Source organism: Buteo buteo, chromosome 5, assembly GCF_964188355.1.
Source record: "Buteo buteo chromosome 5, bButBut1.hap1.1, whole genome shotgun sequence".
In the NCBI taxonomy this organism is placed as follows: domain Eukaryota; kingdom Metazoa; phylum Chordata; class Aves; order Accipitriformes; family Accipitridae; genus Buteo; species Buteo buteo.
In genome coordinates, this window is record NC_134175.1 from 15,326,861 (window position 1) to 15,347,372 (window position 20,512).

The 20,512-nt window shown below is 40.5% G+C and overlaps 1 protein-coding gene across 4 annotated transcripts in view; it reads left to right on the forward strand.

The window, feature by feature from the left end:
* Nucleotides 1-20,512, forward strand: part of ERBB4 (erb-b2 receptor tyrosine kinase 4) — a 662,107-nt gene that overhangs the window by 533,498 nt on the left and 108,097 nt on the right. For all 4 annotated transcript variants that reach the window (XM_075027921.1, XM_075027923.1, XM_075027919.1 and 1 more), the window contains exon 20: nucleotides 19,020-19,205. In XM_075027921.1, the coding sequence (XP_074884022.1) occupies nucleotides 19,020-19,205 (186 nt within the window). The remainder of the gene's footprint in view (nucleotides 1-19,019; nucleotides 19,206-20,512) is intronic.

The following is a 20,512-nucleotide window of genomic DNA, read 5'->3' on the forward strand; positions in this document are numbered from 1 at the left end:
TTAGAGGCTGCAAGCACAAGTCTGCATACACAGAGTTCCTTGGGAGTCCCTGAGCTCATTGAGATGAAGACAGTTTGACTGATGGTGGTCAGCTGATATTGGGCCAGAAGCTAATAATAGAAAGCAGTGCTGCTTAGCTAGGTGAGAAAGTTAACTTGGGAAAACTTAAAGTGAAGGGTTTGGGATTTATGGTTGGAAATAAATTTCCCGTTCTCATTTGTTTCCTGGTAAGAGAGCTTCAGAGGTAGTTGGTTCCTTTTATGGTTTTATAATTAAGATCTAGGGGGCTTCTTGACTTCACCTGGACTTACTGTAGTTCCCTGCTGTCTCTCGGAGCAGCATTCAGTGTGCAAGAGAGCATTTGTCAAGTCAAGTGTAAAGGTAATAAGTGACAATGACCTCCACCAGGCATGCAGCAAACAAATTAAAGCTGCATACAGGGGGCTGATACCCACATCTTTTCTTTATGTCTGGCCTAATTAACTGAATTAATAAAGCAGTCAAATGTCTTGTACTGCAAAAAGGAGAAACAGTTTTTCCTAAATTATAAGCCTGTCTTATAATAAAGACAGGTCCTTAAGACATATCAAACTTATCTTTGGTTCAGGGTTTCAAGAGGAAAAAAAATCACGTAGCTGACTAGCAAAAAAGAATTTTATCTCCTGTTCAGCTGAAAACCCAGAGATCTTGATAGGTCTAGATGATTTTTTTGTTTCTTCAGGTAGGTCTAGATGCCATTGTGGAAAGTACACTGGAGATACAGCTAACTAGTCAGGCGGGGAGGGTGAGAGAAGATTTACCTTTTCTTGGTTTCCACCACTGGCATTAGACATAGGAAGGTTCTAAGCTGAAGCTTTTGGGTTCCTTCCCTGGCCCACGGCAGCTTTCATAGAGCCCTTGGGGTTCCCTGTGGACACACTCTGTAATGTACAGTTTCTCAGTTGATACAGATGCATTTACACCAAGTCTCCTTGCAAGATCCTGCCTTATATGACTATGTAGGTGACTGGAGAAATATTTTTGTCTGTCCCTTAAATTATTTTTAATTCCTTGTGTACATCTCATGCTACCTAGCCAAGTGTTTGACCCAGATCTTCAACAGTCCACGTAGATGCTTCTGAAAGTCTGAAAAGACATTACTACCAACAGTAGTTGGATAGTACATCCAGGCACCCCACAATCATTTCACTGACTGCACAGCTGCTTGGGAAATACAACCAAGTTAATCTTGAACCTCGGTTTATGGGGCAGCTTTAGGATCAAATGAAATCCTTTATGGCAGCAGTGAGACATTTTTCCTTATTTTCTTCTGCTGTCATTTATGTAAACATCCTCCTTTCCAACTGGTATAAGGGATCTCTGTAAGAATAGCTGATAATGAACAGCAGTGTTGCTGCGCTGCCTGGCAGTGTGCTTCAGCTGTGATTCAAACAGGTTTTCACTCTATCATGTTAAGTTGCTGGGGGTGGGAGGCAAGGGGTGACCGAACTCATCTGATTGTAGACTCCCTTTTGTGCAGTCTCCCCTCTGCCTCCCACTTATGCACACTCTAAGTATAGCCACTTAGGAGGGGGAACTGTTTGCCTGTCAGTTCCAGGCACAGAAGCTCACTGTGATTGCAATTACAATTTCCAACTTGTCCAGAGATGCCAGAAATCAAGCTGTCCTGGAGAACTCTGCATACCATGCACAAGTCCCAGTAGTGATCAGCCTCTACAGAAGCTGGAAATCTGAAGCTTAACTGCCTTTAGTCATCTGAAGATTGCCTGTGTTTCAAGGCCACGTTTTTGTTATTTCCATCTTAAGTAATAATTTTCTGTTTAAATGTTTACTTACTCCAGTAATACTTCCTTCCATAGTATGCAAAGATAAGATGTGTGTGTATGTGCAGGCGGGTGTTAATTTTCCATATGCAAAAGCAGGTGGCTGTATGGAGAAAGTATACCCACAGTAAGGATGAAGTGCAAGCACAGACAGACAAGCTAGGCTGTTTGGAAACAACATAACGTAATGCTCTAATGGGAAAATACAGTGAGGGAAAGAGAGTTTGCCTACTACTGGTGATGGGGGAAATCTGAGCCCTATTGAAATCAATGGGAGCTGTGTATTTGTCAGTGAATTCAGCAGGGCCAGGACTTCATCTCTGGAGTCACCCATCCAAGAAGTCTGCCACAGGTTTAAGGGAGAATCAAAAGCTTTAGTGAGTGACTGACATTATGAGTTATTCCTAAATGAGTTAGGAAGTATGTTCAGAAGCTTTGTTAATGGCAATAGCATAACTCCTTATTTAAAGTTTGTATTGCATTATGACTTGGAAACCCTGCATAAGGTTGGGTAAATCTCTGCGCAGGGAGAGGATCAGGAAGGAGTGTTAGTTTATTCACTGGGAAACATAGCTGTGGATTAATTGAAACTATTAGAAATTCTAATCAAATTCAAGAAGTAGTTTTGGCTGTAAAGTGTGTGTATATGAAGGAAACATTTTGAACTGATGTCATATATTATGATTTCTTTTTAAAGGTATGAGATACAGCAATAACATGGTTGATACTTGTTGCTTTGGAGTGTAGGTTTGAGCTTGGTTACTGAAACATGAAGTCAGTTATTTGCTTACTGTATGTATTACTGTTCTGAAGGTCATGATCTCATAGTTGCCACTGTTTTATCAGGACGCAGTAGAAGAGGGCTTTTTGAAAAAGTGTTTAGAAATTGAACAGGCAAAGGATGGGAATACTAAAAAAAAAACTAAGAAGGCAGAGAAGTGGTGCTTTGAGTATCAAAAGTGGTATGCAGTAGTTTAATTAGGAGACTTAATCAGAAGCTCTTGGGATTTGTATTTCCATGATGGGTTTTCTGTTGCTTACAGTACCCTGGGTCTCTAGTTCTTGGCATTGTGCTGTATGTTGCCACCCTTTACTATATGTTAGATCTGGACCTGAGCCAGAATGCTCTCCTCCAGATTCGTATTTTCCAAGAACGTACTTTGTATCTGGATGTGGGCTTTTAGGAGAACAATCTTACGTGCTTCAGTAAAAGTTTCCACTGGATACTGTAAGGCCATGAATTTGGGGACCCACCTTCCAGTATTATAGTGCCTGCAGGTGCTGGTCTTCTCATCTGCACCACCAGTGGATGGTGTGATTTAAGGCAGAGGGGAAGATGTTATCTGTGCAGGAACAGATCTTGCTGGAGTGGTAGGCTACAGCTGGTAGACTTGTAATTACACACACGAGAAACAGCCTTCCTTAAATATCAGCAAAGTGATTGGGAATACTGGAATTCTTTGCGGAGTCTTTCTGAAGTTCAGATGCAAAGTGCAGAAATAAAACTGACAAAACTTGGTCAAATGGCAGATAAGATTACTGAATAATACTTAATATGTTATGAGGAGAAACTGACACAGATATCCTGTTTTAAAGCAGACTTCAGCACTGACAACTGGGCAACTAGTGCTGACTTACTGCTAAAAGAAACTGAAAGCCTGTACCTAAGAAACTTCCTATTGCTTTGCATTTTTTTTCTATGTGAGCCTCCAGCTCACATTAGCAATATAAAATAGGCGCTTGTTAATGTTTCAGTTCCTAAAGGGCAATGCGTATGACAGAATGTTGTCATGCTGATAAGAAATGCAAGTTTTTATGGGACCTCTGTTAATAAAACAGAGGTACTGTTTCCACAGGCTTAACTGTAATGCATCCCAAACAAGCCATCACTAGTTTGAGGTTAATGGTGAATCTAATGAGGTTTGAGGAAAAGACTGAAGAAGAAATGTCTTGATACTTAAGTCAGAGGAGCTGACTGTAAAATTGCATGTATATGCTGGCTAATCATTTTTGAAGTACACTTGCCTGTGATTAGTTCAGTGCCAGATGGGTAGGCTATTACATCTTAGATTTTTCGTGAAAGCAGGCTGATGGGGGGCTATGTGTGAGCTCAAGCACATGCTGCAACTCACAGATCAGTATACAATGAAGAAAGCGAGCAAGGGCAGACGGCCCTGGAGGATCAATGCATTGTATTTGTCATACTTGTTTTTATACTGCCAAAGTGCCAAGTCAACTTAAAGTTAAGGGAGAGCAAGGTTTTCTGTGTTGTAGTGAGAAAAAAAATTCCAACACCTTTTATACATACAAATACTCACACTGTGTCCATTTTTGATAGAAATGTAAGGGTATAGAAGCTCAGGCTTACAGGAGCTGAATTTGAAGTATCACTGGCAAAATAAAATTTATCTTCAAGATATTGTAGTTTGGAATACTTCTCCCTTATTGCTTTGTTGCAGATAACACTTCAAAAATTGTTTTCCATGTCTCAGTGCTGATCCAGACACCTCTGATACATCAGCAACTGTCACAGATTTATAAAAATGAAATAATTAACATCTGTTCATATTAATATTCTATGTATTATCTACAAATGATAGTCAACTGTCCCTTTCGTTGCTTGTCACATAGTTGTAATGGAAGAAATAAGACAGGGGAATCTGGTACATGACTGGCTTGCTGATAATCTTTGTAATATTCTGCCAATACCTTTTAGACTTCAGTGCAATAACTAGGATAAACAGATAGAGCTGAGCTCACAATGTGGCTGGCACTCCACAAAGCAGTAATTGCTGGTTTGAAATGCTTAGTCCTTCGATACTGAAACTGTAGTTCCAAAATGAAAAGATTTTGCAGAGCAATATTTTCCATATTAACTTTGGTGTTGTTTCTCGTTCTCATATATGGCATCTCTTGGACCTGTTAAGATCAGAAAACCTTTGTGCTGTGAAAACATGGTGAGCTTGTCCCTGCCCTGAAAGGTTTTCAATTAAGATAGACGCAAGAGATAAAGAGTAGAGGAATGATTATTATTATACCCATTTATAGATGGGACTCTGTGAATTGCAACACAGATCTCATAACATCTAAGCAAATCATTTAATGTTCTTTTATTAATTTTTATTTTTAATTACATTCTGGTTTTAAATTGGCTTGGAATGTTTACTTAGAAAAGCAGATACTATATGAGGTTTGTTTTCAGACAAAGCTGCTTTATCTACTTAGCCACTGAGAATGTGTCTAAACTGTTCTTAAACATCTCTTGTTATCAGTCAGTGCTTTCCCCAAGTCAGGTATTTTAAAGAAGCTGGATGACACTTGATATAAGGTAAATTGTGTATCAGCAAGAGAAGAAAGAGAATCAGTTTTCTTACCTCTTAGTTACTTATAATGTGATAACAATTGTATCCTGAAGGTTTCTGCTTTATATAGAATATCGGGGTTTTAATTACATAGACAAATATGCATTGTACAAAATAGAATTATGTAGGTTTCAGATGGACCAGGGCCTGTTGTTATCTTAATGCTTCACATGACAAATTATATAAAAATGTTTACAAAAATATTCATGTAGATTTTTGAGCTATGTTGACAAATTGCAGCTGCATTGCATTTGCTCAATACGAGCTTCAAAGGCATTCATTGATCGACTTGCATAGGTAAATTCTGTGATACGGAGCAATACCAATGCAAAGGTAGGAAATGGCTGACGTACAGTCAAATAACAGTTTATCTGATGGAAATGTAAGACCTCAGTAAAGTAGGAGAATGTAGAACATGGACTAGCTATGGGTGGTTCCCCAGGCTTCAATTTACTGAGTGGAGGTACTATCAGTAGATAGGCAACGCCAAGGTTGAATCTATTTGGAAGCCTTCTCCGGTGTCGAGGAAGCTTTTATTGTCTAGGCAGTGCCCTTTCATGGAGTTCAGTGGGATGATTCGCATATGCATGTAAAATAGCACAGCAGAATATAGCTGTTTGTATGTTTTCTGAAGCCAAGCAAATTGTTTGTTTGTTTGTTTGTTTAAATGAAGTATTGTTGGTTTAGGTCAGAGGCCAGAGTCACCTGCTAAAAATACAAGTCCTCTGAGAAGTTATTTTAGTAATGAAAGTGTTTGGAAAGAAATGGTGTTTGAAATGAGGAAAGAAAGTGAGTTTCCTTGGTGAAATATTTTCGTGGCAAAATACTGAACAAATATTTCTTGGTAAAATATATTAACTTGCTAGAATGAAACGGAAGAGAGTTTCTGCTGAAGCTTTTCAATGGGAGATAAATTCCAGTGAATTCCGCAGCTAGAAGATGTTTTAGAAATATGATAGTGATTGAAATACCTGTTTTGTCATTTTCTGAATGAACTCTGGTGGATTTCTGTTTTGCAGTCATTGGTTGTTTCAAAACTCAGACTGTGTTTATTAGACAGGAATGTTGTCAAAGCTAAATTTGAATATTAAACACTTTTCACATGTGATTAAGTTGTGGACAGCAGAGAGAAGGAGTGGGAGGACTGGGCAATTTTTTCTTTAGCTGAGTAAAGAATGGGAAATTTTCCAGTGCTAGGTCTTTCCAGAGGATCTGAATGCTGTGTCCTGCCTGATTTTAAGCAGAGTGGGGAGATGCTTCTGGTTCCTCTGTGACTAATCTCCACAAGATGTGATCACAATTTACGTTCTTGACAGTACTGTCATTCACATGAGAACAGAGATCCAAGTGAAATTCGAGACTACCAAAGGTTATTGATGTCGATGTTTATATGACAGCTCAGTAAGCTCTCAAAGTGTCCTAGAGCTCCAGAAAGTGCCTTAAACCATGTTGTGTCACCATATAAATGTTTCTAGCTCAACTAAAATTTGCAGATCAGCCCTCTGGTGGAGTTGGTGTTGAAAAAGTGAGTGGCACTCACTGTTCCATGTGGACATAAAAAGTGCCACACAGAGAGAGCATTTTCTTACCATGCAATTTCCTTACATAGCCCAGTCATGAAAGACACAATAATGTACAGAGATGTCTGTCTCACTCGCCTGCCTCTATAAATGAGACAAAATTCCAGGTCACTTCCAAATTCATATTGGCTTGCCCATAGTTGGTGTAACTGATACCTGTTTTCTCCTTTTCTACATAGTGATGGCACAATCTAAATGTGCCATCTTTATCTACTTCCAAAACCTCCTCTCAGTGAACGCTCCGGTAAGGCCTCCAGTGATGTGTAACAGCTTGCTGTGGCTTTGGCATTTCATTGGCACAGAAGTCCACTGAGGATAACCAAAGAAATGGCAACTTGGTGTCACTTTGAGCTTCATGGTGTGCCTCTTGGAGGCACAGCATATTCTTTGATACTCGTAAGATGTCATACCGTGGTAGTGTAGGTCTTTAAAAACAACTTTTAAAAAATCAAAACATAAATGCATGCAACAAGGAATAGATAGGATGGATTAATTATATGTAACTCTACTTCTGTTTTATAAATGTCATCCCAAATAGTTAATTGTGTTGGTTAGAAAGGCTGATGGTGTAACAGCTATGGATACCTTTTCCTGATTTTTATTGAATGTCAACCCCTTGACTACTGATCTTAGCAGTAAGATGCAAAGTAGGTGCTAGCTGTCAAAAGTCTCTACAGTGTGGATGGAGTTACTGCTTTATAATCAGAGTGCACATTGGCTGTGCTTCAGATCTGAAAGCAAGCTTGCTCTTTTTGTGGCACATCCATAGAGCTGCTGTGAATATGTCTCTAGCACTAACTTTGGCACCGCGGTAGTGCCTCAGGGTTCCAGGTTTTCTAATTGTGCTTCCTTTGCCTGAAGTTTCCCTGGTGGTGTCACTTAGAGATTTTTTCACTTTCTTTCCTAGACAGCTGCAAGGTATGGCTGGCTGTTGAAAAGCAGATTCACCCATCAGCCTTGTCACAGTTTGCTGTAGGAAATGCTAGGAAAAGAGGTTTGGGTTTTGACTTGTAGAGTCCTTTCAGTTGAAGAGTCCTTTGGAAATTCTGGATCTGTGATACCATGCCATCATACTAGCATAGTTAAATGTTCTTGGGATTGTGATAATTCACAAAAGAGGATGAAAGTGTAACATAAATTATTATTTTGCCCTATTCATGCCACTCTCAAATTATGGATTACTTATAAAGTAGGCATTCCCTCCTGCAATACTGCAAGTTTAAGTGGTGTTTGCCTATAACTTTATGTTCTTGGCTTCTATACTTCAGTGAGATCCTGTCTTTATAAGAGTGTCTACACAGCCACAAATACAAACTAATAAATACAGTGGTATTTATTGATTTGACCAAGGTTTTTGTATGGGTAACAGATAATTGACCGCTCTTTCATGCAAGTTTGTTCTTGGAGTTGTTTGGCTCATCCTGACAGAAGTCTGGACCTGAACATGGACACACATTGAAGATCAGACATAGTATTTGATGTGGGGGTTATTGCAGATGTCAAGATTTTATCAACATGACAAAAAGATTCATTATTATTATATTATATTTTTTATATATGTATATATTACCCTGACCGTAGGACATGCTCAAATCTTATGAAAGTTAAGGGAGGGATATGAAACCCTATGAAGAAAGCATAGGACAAGCTGCCAGTCTTAAGGTTTATAAGAACACCACCCACTCCCCCCAGCCCAAAACATATCTATAGACAGACAGGCCAAGGATGTAAGCTACTTTTGCTTTCCTTCACATTGACTTCCTAAATTCTGACCACTTTTCAGGGCCAGGTTACTGAACTGCGTGGGCATCACCCCAGGGGTGGCCATGGCAGGGAGTGGAGGAGCCGTTCTGGCTCACAGCCGGTTGCAGCCAAGTTCCCTCACAGCTGCTCGCTCGCCTCCACCCACCCCACCGGGAACAGGGAGAAAATAGGACGAACAGAAGACTCCTGGGTCAAAATAAGGATAGGGAAATCACTTGCCAATTGCTGTCACAGGCAAAACAGACTCGACTTGGGGAATTTAACTTAATTTACTGCCAATTAACATAAATATTTAATAGCTGATTCAGTGTTAGGAAACAACAACAACCCACATTAAAACATTTGTCGAAAAACCCCACCTTTCCTCCCCCTTTACCCCAGCCCAACTCCAGTCAGCTCTCCTCCCAGCTGGTTGCTGCCTGCAGCAGTGTGGGCTGGCTGGAGCCGGCTGTGTCTGGTTTGGGCAGCCCCAGCCTCTTACCCCAGGGGCCTCCCCCTGCAGCACCCCTGCTACCACAGCCCTGCCATTCACACCCGGCGCACCCAATATTTGCTGTTCTAGGAGCGTCCTAAAGCCTGGCGGTAACTGCCCAGCGGCTGGGGTAAGGACCACATTGCTGGGTGCAGAAGGACTTGGCCAGGATCGAGGTTCTGCTGTGGCAGGTGAAGCGCAGGGCAGAGCCCGGCCTTGCAGCAGTCAGGAGAGGTGAAGAAGTGCACAGAAGATGGGAGCTGTATGAATTTTGGTGATGGCAGTGATTTTCTTTCAAGCATTTTTTTAAAGAGGCTTTTAATTTTAATTTTATCTTTGGGAGAAGAGTAGGTCAACAGGATGTAAAAAGAAAGAACAAAGAAAGTAGAGAAGAAAAGGGTGAAGGAAGAACTGTAGAAACTCAGGACAAAATAGCAGGCAGAATAATGTTGAAAGGAAGAAAGCACTGTAACACAGGTAATGTGTGGCAGCTTTTGATGACTTTGTGGTTCACTGATGCCAGCTTGGTCAAAAAAAAAATATATCTAACAGTGAACCAAACAGTCCAATGACACTGTTTTGTTCAAATATCATCATCCTTTTGCGGTACTTGAGTCCTGAGTGTGATGCTCTTAGGCAGCTGAATATAGATGAGGGAAACATGGAGATGAGTCTGGTTTGAATTCTCAATTGTGAGAGATTAAATACCTGGGTTATGGGCAAAATGTATCTTTGATTAAAACAACTCAATGTTGATAGTACACTTGATTAAATTAGGTTTCAATCTGATGCTATCCCTTCAAATGGATCCTGAAGGAGGAAGGAGCTTTGAGTGTGTGATTATAAAGTCAACATTTTCAGTGATACTAGAAAATTTCAAAGAGTGTCCTAAGACTCTTCAGAAAGGAGTGAGAACTTGATTTTTTTTTCCCTCTATCACTTATTCTTGAGACCTTGCTATCACTCATATTAAATCAAAAATCAAAGCAATAACTCCCTCCTTCTGAAAGGAATCTGCAGCTAAGGCTGAAAATATTTGTAAGCTGGTCAGTGGTAAGGTCTGTTTACCCTCATGTTCAAATAATGCTGAAATGATTGCTTTTTTAGACTGTATGTTTAAAACTTCAAACATTTTTGCTAGTTGCACCAAAATAGTAAGAAACAAATCACTTTTGACAGACTATTCTGAAATAATGATGCGTGTCACAAACTGTAAGTAAAACATTTGTCAGAATAATACAATATTTTTTACAAAGAGGTGTGCACACTGTTAAACCACTTACTGCAAGGGGGAATGGCCAGTCTGAAACCCACTGTTACTTCACACTGTTAGAGCTTTCAATGGACACATTTCTGATTGCTGAGGTCCTGAACTGTTGGCCACTTACCCATAAAAGTGAACTGAAAATGGGCTAGATTTTGATTTCTCATCACCAGAATCTATGTTTTCAAGCCAGGTTCACAGAAGGGCTGGTGGGAGTTATCCCCTGACTGGATGTTTGATGGAAAATCTTCACTTAGCTTGTGCACTAGAGGTCTGTTCCTTTAGACTTGAGATTCCTCCTCAGCTGTCTAACATGGGCTCTGATGAATTGGGAGATTTAATTGGTACAAAGTCAGCAGGGAGAACTAAGAAGCATATGGTGTTCTACAAAATGTATCTTGTACACTTTCAAACATTTAAGCATGTGCATAACTCTAAGCACTTGAGCCCTGTTGGAGTCAGCATGGTTGCCCATGCCCTCAGTGTTTGTAGGACAGGGATCACAGTACCACTTCTTTTAATAATTTATTTGTTTTATGTTGCTCCAAAATATATATTGAGCCAGATTTGCTGTTATAAGCACATTAAGGTATCTATTTGTGCATGAATAGGACCTACTGCTTCTCTGAGGTGGGCACGGAATATTTGACCCAGCAGTCTGTAAGTGTCACCTTCAAGAGGGAGAGCTTTCAAATCCCTGAATTGTGCTAGTTTCAAGTAAGTGTTTGGAGGAGCGTGGGGCATCTCTCTCATGCATTTGAATCACATGGGGCAATTGCATGCATTTTAATTCAGTGTCAACAATGCAGGCTGTGCCTCTGCAGCATTGAGTCAGTAAGACTACATACCCTCTCTGCTGTGTGCACGTGCTGTGACAAGCAAAGGAGTCTCAGAGGGTATGCCTGCTCTGAGAAATGCAGCACATTTAATGACACATACCACCTCCAGAAAAGGCTGTGCACCTGTTTAGCAGTGCCTCAGCTAGAGACCAGCTCTGCTCCTGGGCAATGGAGAGCGCATTACTCTAGTGTTGTACCGTGCCTTGCTCATCACCAGGCTACAGCCTGGATGCAGGGTGGGGCACTGACCTGGAGCCAGCTTCTCCCAATGACACTAGCTTGGTCAGAGCCAAGTGAGCGGTACTTGCCTGATGCACTTTCCATCACATTTGTGCATGATAGACCACAGTGTGTGGTCCCTGCTGTGGATATTTTACTTTATTTTATTTTATTTTTCATTCTTAGTTTTTACACTAGAAAGTTTTGGGTGTAGTGGCATACCTGGCAGCTGGATTTCCAGAACTTTCTGAAGGAATAAGTTAATATCACCATTTAATGGTGCAGCACACTTGTACTCCAGTCTAAGTATGCAGTGACTCTACTTAATACCCAACGGACCCCTGGTCAAGCTCCTCATTGGAAACTGAACTCAAAAAAGCTCAAATCTCTTATGTCCAAAAGAGTTAAAGTCCAAAACCACCCATTCAAAGCCTGTAGTCTCTTTAGTCGTCAGAGTTTGTCCTGGCTCTGAGGAAACACATGTTAACAAGACTCATACTGTTATCTTCTCTGTTTGGTCACATATAGCTTCCTTAACATGGCTTCCTAAAGCAAAACAAGCACAGGGGGAGTTTCAAGGAGATGGTGGTTAGTGCAAAACTCTAGTTAACGTTGCCCATTAGACTTCTTAATAACAGGGCCTTGATTTAGACCTCTAGTTGTTTCTTGCTGTGCCTGCCAAACTCAGTGTTTCTACAGAGAAAAAGTGATTGTTCTTGTGAATGTGCATATAGGATTTGGACCTGAATGTGCACTGTTGCACTTCTGTGCAACAACCACTGATGAACCTTTACCTATTCTAAGTATTCATCTTGCTTTATGCTTGGAGTATGGATGTGGACGTCTAGAAAGATTTTTTAAAAAAATAGCTTTCTTCATTTGCTCTTGAGTCCTGCTTCTCCAGTGAGAAGTTGAGAGAATTTGTTGCATGTAACCTAGGTGTTGTCACTGTCTCTCAGGAGGGTGCAGTGACAGAAACCGGTTTCATCACAGGACATGGGGTATGCTACCATAGTCACATGAGCCAAGTTAAAGCATGTAGCTCACTCCTGCAGTAGTAACCTCAGGGTTGAATGTGCCCTTGCAGCATTCAAGTGTTGTTCACTGTATTACACAGCAGCAAAATTGGTTATAGAAGCTGTTGCCCAGTCCCAAATAAGACTTTTGCCTGAAAGTGCCCTGTTAAATGTGTCTGCTTCTAATGACTGCGAAACAGTTCCTGGAAAACCAGCTGTGGCAGTTTATGCTGTTACTGTCCTCCCTCTGTTTGCTACTGTCCCGCTGTGGGACTCTGATATCCTTTGTTGCTCCCTATAGCTGCATCTCTCATTCATTTTCAGAAATGGCTGAGACATTTCAACAGAAGCTTTCCAGAGAGTATCTGCCCAAGTGGTGAAAAATTGCAGCCCAAGGGTTGAAAGTATAGCAGTGCTGTAAAGCAATTGAAAAACGGCATCTTGCATAGGAAGTACAGGGAAAATATAACATGGGTATCATTGTCATACGATAAATGTGGGCAAGTATGTTGTTGAGTACATAGGTTGTGCCGTCTCTCAGCTTAAGTAATAGTGCAGACTGCACAGGCTAAGTTGGCTATAACCTAGAAAATTTGTAAGACCTAGCAGACAAACAAAAGGCATTGAAAATATGTTCGACTGTGTTTGGATCTGGCCTGAAGCAGGTCAGACATGCATTCCAGACAGATGTTTGGCCTAGCCATTAGAAGCAGTTGTAAAATTAACGTAAAAAGCAGTGTATTCGCTGTAGTATCTCTCACTACAGCACAGCTTGTGCTTTCAGAAAAATGCGCAGCACAGTATGAAGTCAGCTTTTAAGTACATTTGTTTACTCAACAACAATTAGGAAAAACAAGTGGATTGTTCTTGTCTGGCTTCTTTTGTTTTGTTTTGTTTGAGGACATTTTACGGCGAGAACAGTTAGAAGCAGAAGGTTGGGAAACCAAATATTTTTCAGACTTTGTCGCTGCTTACTGAACTCTTTATCAGGTGTATATGTTCATCTGGCTTAACTGGAGCAGTAAAATTTACCCTGGGCTTGCTGAATTGGGGCAGCAGATCTGTGATACTTCTCTGGAACAGAGAGCACATTTCTCCTGCACTGGCTCCGAGGCACAGCACATGTATGTGGAGGGCTGGAAGGGGACATTGGCTACCTATGGGAGAGTTTCTCCTGGTGCTCTGTGTGGTATGGCCATTGGCACTCAGGAAGCTCATGTGTTAAAGAGCAAGCCTTCAGAAGGATTATCTTTTCCTCTCTGCCAGATACTTACATCTGCTATAATGAGATAATCAATATTGCTTCAAATGCTAATTCTCTTGTTAGGTGAAGTCTTCAGCAGCAAGAAGATCAGGTTATCAAGCACTGCATTAGGAGGTGCTGGGATCCACCACATGGTACAGGACTCTTAATGACACAACCTGTTAATGTGTTTCAGAGCCTCCATAAGCAGCAGAGAGAAGGTCTCTTGACCGATTCTGATGTTCAGATTTCCTTTAGAGCATGGTTTTGGGCTCAGCAGGGTGATGGCTCGCTGTCAGTTCTGCCCTGTTCCGGGACCCCAGCGGTCTCAGGAGTTGCCTGTGTGCAATCTCTAGCCTCTCAGGAACACTCTGGCCAGGAATGCTTGACCACATACTGAACTGGTATACTAATTAACGAGGACATGTGCTGGAAGAGAGTTGTGTCCTGGACCACTCTAGGTGGAGAATAAATTTTAAAACGGACATAAGTATGGCATTATTTTACTGCTAGTGGCACATGCACCTTGCTGAGTCCACTGGTTTACAAACTAAATGGTCAGAGAAACAAAACCTGTATCAAAGGATGCTCTTCAGGGACCATCATGCTGGCTAATATTTATCTTCAGTTGCAATTGTTAGCAATAACACATCAAAGTAGGAAAGGGAGAAGTTAAATGCCATCTTATAAGATGTGCTGTAGGTGTTACTCAGAGCACCGTTTCTTGTCACAGTCCTGAGAATTGTTTTTTCTTCCTCATCCTGGAAGGCTGAAATGCAAATCCTGCTTTAGCTGGATTTTGAGTTACTTTTCAGAATCAGCAGTCAAATTAAAGGCATTTCAAACATGACTGCAGAGTATGGATAGATCAGGAAATAGTTTTAGGTGGGATTTTCAAAGCCATCTAAGGAAGAAGGTGACTTAAGTGACCTGTGAGAAGTGAGTGACTAGTTCCCTTCATCATCTGTGTTGACAAAGTGCTTTTAGCCTGGATGTAACTATGCATTGTATTGTTACAGTGATGGTCAGCTCTCACAACTTAAATAAGCTCTACCTGTCTAAGCCTGTTTTGGCAATCTAACGGCAGGTGCTCTGAGGGCTTCTTCTGGCCTCTCGCTGTGTGTTAGCAATTGCACCTTCTCACACCCCTGTTGACATAGCTGTGCTGACAGAAACCAGCCATAGGTCTGGTGATGGATCACTGGGACCTACAAACTGACCCTTCTTCTGTGGTATGCTATTGTGTTACTAAATGCAGATGACAGACGGATCAGTGTAAAGCATTAAAAATAACATTTATGTCATTGTTTAATATAATTGTTTAATATAGGGTTGTGTATATAAATCACAGGAGTTGAGCTTAATGTGGCAATACTTCAGCCACATTCAGAAGGGGCAGAAGAGAGGAATGATCAGTGTGATGTGATTGCTTTATACAAAACAGCATATCTGAGAAGTATAATACCGAGTTGAACATAGAAGGCTCAATTAAAGTCACTTGCTATTCTCTCTGTGATGAGGCTGGGGGACACAACAATGGCCCTGCCAAACTACCTGATTATCTTGGATTAGCAGGGATTAGCTGCCTTCTGCATCAAGGTCTTTCTTTACCAGCCTTCCCCTTGGATGTATTAACACTGTAAGCATTGCTGTGAATAGACTATACATACACAGCCTTGCTTTTAAGTAACTCATTTGAGATCTTGTAGTACCCTAGTCTCAGCTGGTCAGGGCTCACTGTAGACTGCAAAATACATCTTAAGAGGTAAGAGCAAGCTGAGGTCCACAACTGCTACCTGTGTCTAAACTGGCTGACATATAGCTGTCCTGTGTATGGCTGCCACACACTGCTGTGATAATTAATACCTGAGCAGCAACAGCATAAAGAAACTCCAGGAAGAGATTTGGTTTGGCTGGGGAGTTACTCTTGTGATAAGACTTCCTGCTCCTGCAGATAGATGAAGGAGGGTGCCCGATGTCCAACAGAAGCCTTTCAAAACTGTCACCACTCTTGCCATTTCTCATATGCTAGTGTGAGCACATGATGTTACAAAAACTCTGGCTCCTGGGGGAAAGATAAAGTACCATATCTTAATAATTTCTCTCCCCTCATCCCCTTTTTTATTTCAACGTTCAAAGGATTTTTTTTCAGGAGAGAAAGATAAAGTGATGTGAGGCTCAGTTCCCACTTCTGCTCTAGACTTCCTATGTGACTATGGATAGTAGGTTGTGCTTTTCTGTACCTCAGTTTCCTCTCCACTAAATTAGAATAGGCCCAATTTTAGAATCATTCATGTGCCAATGGAGTATAGAGACAAGATCTGCAGACATAAGGCTACCAAAAGATATGGGAAATTGCAGAGCCTGGTTTTGAAAGATGCCAGTGTCAGACAGCCAAGTCTGTGAGTTTAGGTGCCTTACCTGATTAAATGTTTTAGAAAATTTAATTAGGAACCAGACTGCAGAGTGCCTAAGTGCTATGGAGATTGTAGCACTAGGGTGTTTTGTGTCCAAACAGATTTTAAAATGGAGACTCAGATTCCTTATTTGCTGAACAGATTTTTAAATTCTACTAAGTCATAATGTTTCTGTTGTTGTTGTTGTTTGTCTGTTTTGTCTAATTAGGCTCTAGCAGAACAATTGCAATCTCTCTTACTTCGTGTTTGTGCTGTGCCGGGTAGACATAACCCTGAATTTAGTTCTCCTGTAGATGCTAGTTCAATAAAAATAACAATACTTTTACTAATGAGAATAACTATGTGAAACCAGGATTCATGCTAAATTAGTATCCATTAGTGACTTAGATCTATAATGAAGGTTTCCCTGCTCTCTGTTGTGTGTCTCAATTCATTACAGAGCAGTCCATAATATTTTAACAACATTTTTATTTTTTTCTGGAACCATTGCCCAAAACTATTGGAAGAATATGTGCTTTCCCATAACATCAGAATGAGACAAATGGCACTGCTTGCTTTTGTTATTGTACAGAAGTGTCTTTTGTTTGGACTCAGACTTGTAAATGGCAAATAGCTGGAGACTAATGGAGCACATGCTTCAAAGCTTTCCATCCGGTCCCTTGGTGAGCAAAAAGAGTATATTGTCTATGTTCTAATCAGTCCTCATTATAAAGAAAAGTACTCCTGCTCCAAATTCCTGGAGAAACTCTTACCTTTACTCAGAGAGGGAGAGGGCAACAAGTACTATGCCCTTGTGCATCTGCAGGAGAAAAATGAATGGGGTAAAAAGAAAAAAATGAGGCAGAGTGATTTTGTGCTCTGAAACTGGATAATGCACCTGTCAACAGGTATTTATTCTGGTGGCCTTCAGTGACATTTTCTAGTGACAGCAGAAAAGAGACTAAAATTTATCAAGAAGACCCCATACGTACCAGTTGAGTGAGAAAGAACTATATTAATTTGAATGTGAGCAAAACTACTTAAGATCCCTTTTCTTATTTGTTACATCAGAATCTTCCTCAGAGGTCCTATGCCAGTCATCCCATCAAATAGCCCCTATTTATTCATTATTTATTTTATTTTTTCACATACATTTAGGAAGAAAAAGGAAGGCAATACTCCCCCCAATGGAGGCCATCTGTTCTTTTCTTATTGGGGGGAAAAACCTCCTACAATTAGTGTCTTGTTCATCTTTTCATTTTAACAAAAAAAGAGAGGGAAAGAAAGAGAACTATTATGCAAATACTCTGCAATTTGGTTTCAAATATTCTTTGTACTATGATGAGCAATTTCCTTTAATACAAACTCAGCCTACTTGCCAGGACTTTTTTTTTTTGTGTTAATATAGGGAAGGAAAAAAAAAAAAACAACAGAACTTTTATGAGTTGGGGGGTATGCTATGTTCCTCTGGTGACAACTTTTTCTCATCCTTTTTTTCTTTCTTTGGCGCTATTACTGTTTTTATTCTTTAAGTTGTCAGAAAGATGTCATATAGGTTTTCTGAGAAAGAAAGAGAACCAAAATAGCTTTACAAAGCTGCAATTTCATCTCACTTTTCATTGTTCTGTTGCTGTGATGAAGTGGTCTTGAAATGGAGGACTCGGCTTAGTGAATGAGAGAGAAAAGCTTTCTCCCTGCCTTTTTTGAATGTCAGTTGCTTGTGATGGCAACATTACCTCTAAGAACAGATATGTAAGTTTTTTATAAGGAGTTCCTGTGCTACTTGTCAGTGGTACGAACTTCAGAGCGAAATAGTGTAGCCATGATTAAGTCTTTCTGGTCCATGGCATTGGACAACCTAGCTAGCTAGCTGAAAACCTCTGAAAACTTAAGATCTGGAAAAGATAAAGTATAGAAGAAAGAAAGGAATACTATCTCTTGTTCATTGTGTGAGAAGCTGAATGATGGAAAAAACAAAGTAACTGACCCAAGATCTATTATTGGTAGAGGACTTTGGAAGAATCAGGAGCTGAGCTAAAAGGTTCAGATTTAGAAAGCTGCTGCTTTCTGTAGTGGTCTACTTGTGGCAACATCAGGAGACAGGCAGGACATGCTGCTGCAGCTGGGCTACTACTGTACCACCACAACTTCTAGTTTAGGCTATTGCTGTACAACAGTCATAGAGACAGTAGCATAGTCATATCCTAACAGCTTAACAAATCTGCCAACTTTCAGTAGGACTTGTTGGCCAAGGTTGGATGGGGCTTTGAGCAACCTGGTCTAGTGGAAGGTGTCCCTCCCCATGGCAGGGGGGTTGGAACTAGATGATCTTTAAGGTCCTTTCCAACCCAAACCATTCTATGATTCTATGACTTACGAATATCAGACACATTTGAAAGGCCCACATTAAACCTCCTGAATCTTAACCCTTTGCAGGTTGAACTTTGGGAAAGCTTCGATTGACATATAAATGTTACATGCTCAAGCCTGTAAAATACTAAGCATTAAATCTCTGATCCAGTAAAGCATTTTAGCACAGCTTAATCAAATGTCTTGCCAAACGAGGCCTAACTGGCCATCTCACCATATAGACAGGTGGCATAGTTTGCTTGCATACAAAAAAAAAGCTGATGCCCAATGGATTGACCACAAATTGGAAAAATATATTCAAGAAACAAAATTAAGGGAAGTAGAACAAGACAAATGAGACCTTTAAGCAAAGTCAAGTGTGTCACACTTACATCTTTGTTTCTGTGGCTGTAATGGGACAGGGAATATAGGGCAGTGCAGAATTTCTGATCTGAGCCTTCACTGGATCTGTTCAGATAGTCTGACCCATTGCTTGGTGCTCATTACATCAAGCATGCATTACATCAGACTGTATCTTGCCTAGGTATGCCTAGCACTGGATAGACAACACAGGAATTCATGACACTTAGGCTACGCTGATCCCCTTTAGATGCTTTATGGGAAGCAGGAAATCTTCTACACATAGAGTCTTCAAGCACACTGGAGTAACTGGGTCACTTTTGTTGTTACAGGAAGCTCTTATCATGGCCAGCATGGACCACCCGCACCTGGTGAGACTCCTGGGTGTCTGCTTGAGCCCAACTATCCAACTAGTCACTCAGCTGATGCCTCATGGCTGCCTGTTGGATTATGTTCATGAACATAAGGACAATATTGGCTCCCAGCTTCTGCTAAACTGGTGTGTCCAAATAGCTAAGGTATGTAGTTCATGCTGTTCTTTTTTTGTCATTTTCATAACTAACTGAAAAACATACCATGCAAAAAAAACCCAAAAAGGATAAAAAAAAAAATTGTTTGGGTTTTGTTTGTGGGGGTTTTCAGGTGTGAGTGTGTTTTCAAGAAGGTTGGGTAGTTCTTGAAATGCACTCTTTTGGCTGCTTAGAATATTATAGATTAGTTGTTAATATGTATACCAAAGTGTTTTTCTTGACTGTCTTTCTAACTCAGTGTTAATGGGGGAGTCTTTCAGGGGGGGCAGGGGGAGTGCGAGTGGGAGAAGAAGCCCCCTGTGTGACATCTGGGGCTGAGCATAGAATAATTTTTCAGCCTCTTCTACTATTCACTATTCATAGATACTGATTTAACCTCATTGTAGTTTTCAACCTTTCTGATCTGCATTGCCAGTTAAATTCTGATATGCCATCAATTGTCTGCCCCCACACTGCCAAGAAGATAAGTATTCACTTCATGTCACTCCTTTGGGAACCACCATGGTTCTGCTGTGTTTAAGAGCTATCACAACAGCTGAGGCTGGAGTGTAATATTGCTCGTCTCTGCAGAATGGGAAATCTCAAGGGCTGGATCCTGCTTTGCTTGCCGTGGTGTAATGCTCTCTGCCTTCCTGTGGGGTTTTAGGAGCAGCAGCGAATCTGTTATGGTTCAGACACTGACTGCACTTCAGCTGAGGTGGAACAGAGTATCAGTCATAAATGCAGCCCTAATATAATCTTTGCACAGTGTTTCACATTTGGTTTTAGGTATGTTTAGGTATTCAGTGTTGTAATAAGAACAAATTACTCATAATTGGTTGCTAAGAATAACAAGATATGGGAGTATAGAGGGCCATAGTTTTTATCGATTTTAAAGGCTCGTTTGTGCAAACAGAGTTGTGTACAATGATGTTACTATGAATGAGAATCTGGAACCCATTTTTTATTTAGAGTTATTTAGAAGTTATTTAAAGTTTTAGATTATTTTGGTGAAAATGCTTGTTACATACTCGTGTGTCACAGACTGCTCTCTTATATTAAATCTGTAGCCTTAAGTGAATTTGCTGCAACCTGTATTATGAAATCTTAATTTAAGTTGTAATGTTAAACTTTTAGCACTGGAGAGAAACCTGAAGATTTGGAATTGTTTTGCTGGACCAAATTGCAGCCATCAAGTGAACATTCACTTCTCTTAAAAACTTAAATACAAAATATTTTCTTACAAAAGTAAGAAAACTGAGAAATTCAGCTAGCCCTGAGTTTTTGTTCAATGAGAGGAGGAATTTTGAGGTTCA